Below are 8,498 nucleotides of genomic sequence, written 5' to 3'. Positions count from 1 at the left end.
CCTCTCAGCCATGCTCAGCCCAACTCCCACCCTGGAAGAAATCTGGAGGGGCACATGGCCTCACGTGATGCCATTGCCTCTGGTCTGCTGACACATCACCCTGTATCTGCTGAACTCCAATGCTCCTACACCCTGTGTAGTCCATTATAGAAGCCTACATTGTGAGAAACCTGAGGTGAACTACAGCAGAGGCTACAGTTCCATTTTTATACAGATGCAGTAACCCCAGTACCTTAAGTGTGTGACAGAAAGGGGCTGTAGATGCTATTCCGGTTGGACCCTGGGAATCCTTCCATTGACTTCAACCGGCTTTGGATCAAGGCCATAGATTGTAAAGTGATTGAAAATCCTTAGGGATGAAAGGTGCTATACAATGCTACTTTGCACTTCTACTCCATCATCCACCTGAGACTCTCAGGGTACTTTACAAATTTAGTCTCACAACACCCTTGTGAGGCACATAAGTAAGCATTACTGTAGGAGCAGCAGTGACTGCTCTAGTCAAAGTCACATAGGCAAGTAGCATTTTCTGTTTCATATGCCTTACCATTCTGACCCCCTCTTTACAGTTACTTGCAACTTTCTGAAATTTTGACCTTTGAGGCTGAAATTTTCCAGTCTGGTTTCTGCTGGAGGATGCTTTTTTTTGTTTGAATGGGTGAGCAAAACCGTTTATTTATGTATTGGATTATGAAGAGAGTGGGAGAAAAACGTATCTTTTCCCCGTTAGGAACAAAACCAACTCTTCCCTCTTTTATTTATGCAGATCTAGTGCCAAAACAGCTGGGGGGAGGGAGGGGGGTATTGGAATTTAGCATAATCGCCCTTTTTGACTGTCCTGTTGATAAATGGCCTGGAGTTGATCCAGGTATGACCTGCTGGAAATTGCACCCGGTGCATGTGCAGTACCCCCCGAGGGGTGGGGTATTGGTAAAGCGTTTGAGGAGTAAATCATGAGAGCGGAGTGGTAGCTCAAAGGTTTATAAGGGGAAAGTTACCCAGCATTTGCTACAGGCTGGGCTGGGCTGCTGTAGTGCAGAGGCCGAGGGAGGGGGCGATACAGGAGTGGAGGAAGCGCTTTGGAAAAGGGAACGGCAACAGCCCAAACTTCTGCTGCCAAGAGGGCTGGAACCGTGACAGCGGAGCCCGACTCCCGGGCCAGGGGCTTAGACCCGGGACGCATCCCCACTGAGCCCCAGCTCCAGGAAAGGCGGCGGCGCTTCACCCGCTGCCACACACGGGCTCGGGAAACGCTGCGAGCGGTAGTGGGAGAGGGGCTCCGGCTCAGGTGTCTGATAGCGCCTGCTGTGGAGGCAGAGATCCGCCCCCAGGGAGCCGCTGGGGCCGGGGTAGGAGGAAAGGCTGCCGCCGCTGGAGAATCCCTTCAATCCAACGCTTGGAAGAGGGAGGGGACGGCGCTCCAGTGAGCGATGTCCAAGAGCGAGCGAGGGAGAGGAGAGGGAGTGAGTCAGTGATCCGCTGCAGCTCGCTTTCTGCTGCTGCGGAGCCTGCTGCTCAACTCTACCCGCTCTTTGCCTGGACATGTCTTGAAACACTTGGGTCGTTCCGTCCCTCGCCTTTCTCTCTCTCCCCCTCCCCACCCCCTTTCAAGTTTGAAAATCGAATGGGTACACGCCGAAATGCGGCCATCGGGATATGGGCAGGGGCGCTGGATTTGCTGCGCGTTGGACCTGTGCTGAAGAACAGAAGGGTGGCAAAGTTCATACTTTAGACGCTTGACAATTTTTTTTAATTAAACAAAGTGTGCGGGGAATCAACTAAACTAGAGTGGACTTTGGGAGAGAAGTATTAAGTCCAGCTGGTCTGGTGAGTTCTTAGATTTTGTTTTCCCTGGATTTTAAAAAATATTTAATTGTATTTATGTTGTCCAGTAGCATAAATAGGCTTTAATGAAGTACACACTACTGTGTTTGTCTGGCTAGTGTGTGTGGGTATATACACACACTCCTATGTATACCTATGTTTTGATCCCTCAACAGACACACATCTATTTCCCTCCCTCGATATAGACGAAGATATCTAGATAGTTCAGTCAAAACCTGTACAATACGGAACCAAATTCAGAAGGCTTGTTGCAAAGATGTTCGACTGGGTTTTGCATTATTTTAAAGTGTAACTTGTTTTAGAAATGGTGCCTGTGGAAGAAGAACAAGGAGTCCGGGGCGATGTGTTGTGGTGCAGCGCCCTCTAGCCTGCGCACTGGGTACGGCGGCTCCTTTCCCCCCCACGGCTGCCAAGTTCAGCGTTGTCTGGGGACACAAGGGACCGGGAGGAGCCCCATTGCCCTCTTATCCCGCTGGTCCTTGCTCCAGAGGTGCTCCAGTTCTGTCTAGAACCATAAATGAGGTCGCGGGGTCTTTGCGTCAGGACTTTACAATCATTTCCATCAAGCCACTAAAAAGGCAAACTTGAGATATTTGTGAGTCGATTACTTCTGATCCGGTCCTGAATGTGTGAAGATTTAGTCATAGATCAAGCAGGAATCGTTGGGGTTCCCAGTGCTGCCGCATCGATCGATTGATTTATTTGGCTAGGAAAAAAACGGTGCACGGCGAATGCGTAATAAACGTGCTCCTGTAATCTTCTCTCGCCCTTTGCTTGCTTGCTTCCTGTGGCGATGAACTCCGGTTTCTTCCAGGCAATTAGGTTTCTCAGTGAGTCTGCCGAGTCAGAATTCCCTAAACAAATGTTTGATCGTTATTAAGCGTTTATCATTTATTAATGAATGGCGATCACTCCAAGGAACATTTGGGAGTATTAATCTTTAATGTTATTTACATGTACGTGCCAGGACGATATCATTTCAGCTTTATCCCAAATGGCTATTTCTTTATTGGTAGCATTTACTATTTCAAGGAATGTCTAGGAACTAAATCAAAGGTGTTGGACCTTTTCAAAACCAATGCACCTTATAGCTAACGTGCAGTAGTAGAATTTCGCAAACATTGTAAAAGATAAGACTTCAGGATCCACTCAGGTAACCACATTTTACATCTGGTCATTTATATAAATAATTTGGCCAATCCCACCCATTCCTGTGGTTAAGATTTTCTATCTTAGAGAACAGGGATATGTGTGTGTATGCATATTAGGTTGCACGCTATTATCTACTAAACCGCAAATTGTACACTGTTACTACAAATAAAAGTACCAGCGAGCCCAGGGTTATAATTTCAGGTCAGTGTAAAAGTTCTTTCTTTACATGGAGCAATAGTGTTCTGTCTCGCTGTCCCCGTAGTTGTTTATTTTTTCCCCTTTCCATAACTTGTTAGAGACTTTCATGTACACAGCTACTGAATGATGATAACTGAATTCAGCTGGGAGTCATGAAATACCTGACCTTGGTTTTCCCTCCCCTTCCAAAAAACCCTTTCTGGAGAGCTCCCTATTGAGAACAATCTTTTTGGCTCCCATGATTTAGGTCTCCACTTCTTCTTTTAAACACCCTAAACACTTGTCTCTGAGGTTGAGGGAATAAGCGAAGGGCAAGAGAGATTCTTACACTGAGCCAAATCTTGCTCTCTTCAGTGTAATCACTGTGGTTACTCGTGTGAGTAAGGCGTCCAGGATTTGGTCCGGTGTCGCTTACATTTTGGACTTGATAATCTTTATGCATAAGGTTTTGTTTTGTTTTTGGTGTATCTTTGGACTTCCTTTTAGATATTTACAAATGTCCAGACTACTGTCTGAAGAGTTCTGCTTTTTTCAAGTTTTAAATAAGCCGTCTAATAAAATAACTGTACACAATGGAATGCAAAGCTGTCCTTGTCTCCCAAGTTGGTATTTTTGTCTTTTCCGTCTTCAATTTCTGGCCGGATAATGAGGAGGTTAGTGGTGTTTGGGCTACAGGGCGTAGTATGCATGCCACTTTCCAGAGCTGGAGTTTGCAGAGGTTAGGTTTTCTTACCCAGCTGTGCATACAAGTCCTGGGGAAACACTCCCACTCGTTGCACTGGGAACTTTGTACTGTGTGGTGTGTTATCACTGGAGGAGGTTGATTCGGTTCTAGCCGGATTCCTTTTAGGGTTCGTTGAATAAGCAGGAAACTATAAAGCAATGATGGTCCTGTAAACGAGAGGAGATAAATTTAAATGCCGATTGCAATAATCTCGGACGGTTTGAAACAGCAAACTCTGAAGTTTTTATAACAAAAGAAAAGATCCCCCGTTTTCAGCTTCTAGATTACTAACATCATACCCCGCTCTGCTCGTTTTTTAACTTGCAAATACCAACAGAAATAAGAACAAAAATTAGCAGGGCGAAGGCTGAGTTTTCGCTGCCTCTGCTTTGTTACCGAAAGCTTTTTTTAAGCAAAAACCAGTGAAATGAGTCCTGCCATCGAGGAGAGATAGTGGATCTTTTGATGTGAAGGGTATAATAATTTAGGAGCCAGATGGTTGGGAGCCCTGGAGTCTCTGGAAGTGTGGTTTAGGTTTTCATGCCAGGGAAATTAGTTCCGGAGGGGGGGGGGGGTGGTGGCAGGCCTGGCCTGCGGAGGAATATAGAAATGCAGAGTGCAGCGGCCCGGGAGAGGGGAGCGGGACGGCGGCGAGGGGAGAAAGAGAAGGAGTGGGGCAGGTCACCATGCGGTGCTGGGCGCCCACGAAGCCCCTCCACACATCTCCTCCCCGCCGGCAATGAGAGGTGAGGGACTGGCGCGCCTGGCTCTGGCGGCCTCTTTGGGGAAACTTTCGGGCGACTTTGAGGCGTGGGGCAGAAGTTTGGGGCTGGGGGCCCGGGAGAAAGGAGCGCAGCCGGCAGGGTGCAGAGCCTGCCGAGCCCGGGCTGCTGTCCGCGGGCTCTGCTCCCGCTGCCCCGCTCGCACGCAGCCCGCAAAGGCTGCAGCCCCCGGCCCCGGAGGGGACTGTGTCCTGGAAGTTGGGCAGGGAGTTTGGGGGCAAGAGGGGGCGTTCGGGGGTGGACGGTGAATGGGAAGGTGCCTGTAGCCCTCCCCCCGCCGCTACCTCCTTCCTGCAAGGTTGATTGCAGCCGCCGCTCACTGTCTTGCCTCCCCCGGGGTCGATGAGCATGGTGGGGGCCAGGGGGTGGGTGAGAGGAGACGTGAGGGGAATAGTAAGTCCCTGGAAGTGAGCTTGGAAACAAGAGGCTGGCGCGGCGTTAATGGCCTGGATTCATTTGCTACACAATCAAATCAAAGCCACGATGCAGGGGCGGGGAGCGTGGGGGGAGAAGACCTGGACGAGTTAAACCTGCGCTCACGAGTCTCTTTTCCTGCCTGGCTCCATCAGGCCACGTTATCGCGGAAACGGAGCTGAAAAATGTGAAAGATCTCCCATTCTCATCCCTCCCAGCTATGCTTTAGAGACTTCTTTTTGTGTGGCATGGTGGCTGTTTCTGGTCAGTTCACTGTGAAGCTACAGCTTCTCTCGTTTTAATGCTTGTAAAAGGGTCTTGTTATTACGAGTTTAAATGAGCAGAGAAATAGTCAGAGAGTTGGCTGTAATTTTGTCTGCAGGAGTCTATTAAATTACGCCTAGGAAGAGAGGAGGAGATAATTTTGTACCCTGAAGGGAAGGTGTCTGTCTGTACGCATTATGCATTTAATGGCCCATTGTAAACTTAATATCCATGGTAAGCCGACGAAGATTCGCAATGAATAAATATCTCCGGCTGATTTTCCTCTTTGTTTGCGCTTTTGCAATGTATCTACCATTGTTTGTCCCTTGGATTCCTTTGACACGTAAAGAGCAAAGCGTGCACTGAAGAACTCAAGGTTTCTGATTCCTCCCTCTTCTCCCTCCCCCATGTTCTGTTTCTAAAATGCTCGAGCTGAAATTCTTCTTCAGGAGTTTACATTTTGTGTAGCAACCATAATAAATTGTGAAGTTTCACTACCAAAAATGTACTTTTTAAAAAAACAAAAACCCCTTTAGTAAGTTTTCACTTACCATGTATTTATTACAGTTACAAATTTGACACAATAATAAGCATAATGTTAATAATGTCACTTATTTTTAGGGGAATTTCTTAAAAGCTATTATACTGCCCTTGATATCTTTGAATATTAAACTTACGATACATTTTACACAGTTTTAAATTACTGTATTAATAGATGTATGGGAGGGATAGCTACATTCATTTTTTTAATTATTGTGTTCCTTACACTATGCATAAAGCTCTGATTTATATGTGCAGATTTAAATATTGTTTGATTGAAACTTCATCTATTACTACTGTAATGTCTCTTCACTTTAAAAGAGAAGCAATAATGGGTGTCAGTTATGCCAATGGTCTAATAACTTCACTTGAAGAAAAGCTTTATAGGGGCCCAATTCTGCTTCCTTTGAAGGTCAGTGGCAAAACTCCCATTCCCTTCTGTGGAAGAAAGGAGTACAATACTTAAAAGAAAAATCTTAAAAAACAAAGTTGCACTTAAAATGTTACCCCTTTTAGATAAAGTGGTTTGGTCACCAAAAGTTTCAAGATAATCACTTGCTACGTTGAGACTTTCAGGTATTTGATAGTTTTCTGTATATTATAATAAAAAAAGCATTATGTATATTGCACAAGAGATTATATGGTATCTCATTACAATTTTCCCTTGTGAAACTCATCAACAATAATGGCTGATTAAGAGTCTTTTAATGATAGAGTATCATTAAAGCCACTGTTACATATGAATATAAGAAAGTTACAGAGCTGTTTTGGCATAGTAAGCCATTTGAGACACAATAAAGATTAAAGTCTCCTTTTCCTGGAGTGAGGGTTCAGTCCTTCAACCTTTACTCAAGCAAATATCGCTGCTAATGCAAAACTTCTACATTTTCTTTTTGCCTGTTGTGAGTTTCAGAGTATTTGTGCACTACATAGAGTAGTTAGGAAATAGGTCAATTTCAGGGATTTAATAAGCCAAAATGTTTATAGCATATAGGGCTTGTGTTTACCCACAAGTTTAAACTATTATGTTAATCTTCCCAACAATGTGCATTTTCCAAATAACTTTCTGGCTTTAATAAAATAATTCAACTGTAAGCTTTCATCATGTGTTAATTTTTTGAATACAAACCCTTCCCCCCACCCATCCCGGCAAACTAGTCTCGGGATTTTGACCTAAAACTTGACTCACCTTTAAACAGTTACAGTCTAATATGGAAACTTCAGGGCTATAAGCAACTATTCTTTTAAACAGGTAATGCTTAATTGCTGAGAAATGAAAATATATTGGTAGGGTCTACAAACTCATTGTCTTTGTCTCCCTCTTCAGGCTCTGCAGCAAAGGCCTGGTCATGCAAGCTCTTACTCAAATAGCAACTTTTTGAATGAAAAAAGCGTTTGCAGATTCATATCCTAAAAGTTTACAAATTGTACTCACCAGAGCTTTTTTGATGTTGATGTTGATGCATAAAGATGTTTTGGCTTGTTAAGGTAGTATATAAATTAAAGAAGTTGTTAACGTAAGTGTGTGTGTGTATGCATGTATATTTACATTTATCTCTCTCTCTGTATATATCTATATACACACACACATTAGTTCCCACTTATTAAAAATTCATGGGAAAAATCTCAGTAGAACAAAACGCTAGAAACTACTGTAGAGCCCAATTTTCATTGGCAGAAGAATGTACTAGAGGCATTTCTTGAGTACACAAAACTCCCATTGAAGTTTCCCTGTAGCTATAGGACAAACTGTGCTAATAAGAAAGACCCTAATCCTGTAGTCACGTATGCATGTCCCACTGAACTCAACTGGATAGTCTTGTGAGTAGATGATGGATGGTATTGTGGTTAAGGTGCTCGACTTAGGGCTCAGGAAATCTATGTTTTAATTCCTGGTTTTTTCATGGTCATTCTATGTGACTTTGGGCATATCTCTCTGTCTTAGTTCCCCACAGAGGTGGGGTGGGAGGGAGGAGAGGGGAGGCATAAGTGGTCACATGCCCCCCAGATTTGCTGCTTGGTTTGTACAGAGCATGGTCTGTAACACTGCTGAAGCTGGCGTCCTTTACTCTGCCCCCACCCCGCCCGCACCCTCCACTATCAGCAGGCACAGGTCATGTCTGGTTCCCCATGTATAAAATGGGGACAATTAAACTTCCTTTGAATGTCTTCCATAGTCCCAAGCTCCTTTGTGTTGGAACTGGCTCTTACTAAAGTAAGTGTGTGTGTGTGTGTGTGGTGCCTAGTACATGGGGGGCCCCAAGCTTGGTTATAGTCTGTAGGCACTAGTGTATAAATAATAGTAAGTTGCATACGTTTGTGAAAGATCGATGCCCAGTTTAATTCAGTGATTTACAGCTATGGTAGTGGTGGAAGCATACTAGCCCTAACTTTTGGCCTAATTTCATTCTTTCTATTGCTGTCTGAATATTTACTAATTTGTCTTAGTATTTTTTCTTATTCAGAGTGATATAGTATCTTTATCAGTTAAGTTTCCTTTTATGTAAGAAAGCTTCCACTACAGAAAAACAATTGCATCATATATTTAAAAATGAAACGCTGAAGAAAAATGTGAATAT

The 8,498-nt window shown here is 44.4% G+C and overlaps 1 protein-coding gene across 6 annotated transcripts in view; it reads left to right on the top strand.

The window, feature by feature from the left end:
• Positions 1 to 1,739: 1,739 nt before the first annotated feature.
• Positions 1,740 to 8,498, top strand: part of FAT1 (FAT atypical cadherin 1) — a 148,170-nt gene continuing 141,411 nt past the window's right edge. For 5 of the 6 annotated variants that reach the window (XR_014711337.1, XM_084626417.1, XM_084626416.1 and 2 more), the window contains exon 1: positions 4,552 to 4,665. Coding sequence is in view for 4 of the 6 variants with exons in the window: in XM_084626417.1 (XP_084482543.1) it covers positions 4,659 to 4,665 (7 nt within the window). In the remaining 2 variants the exon portion in view is untranslated. Of the gene's footprint in view, positions 1,828 to 4,551; positions 4,666 to 8,498 lie in introns of those variants that run through there. The other variant, XM_084626415.1, reaches the window with a different exon arrangement.

The sequence above is a fragment of the Lepidochelys olivacea genome (assembly GCF_965140295.1).
Source record: "Lepidochelys olivacea isolate rLepOli2 genome assembly, chromosome: 4".
NCBI lineage: Eukaryota > Metazoa > Chordata > Testudines > Cheloniidae > Lepidochelys > Lepidochelys olivacea.
This window is presented reverse-complemented; position numbering and strand designations above follow the sequence as displayed.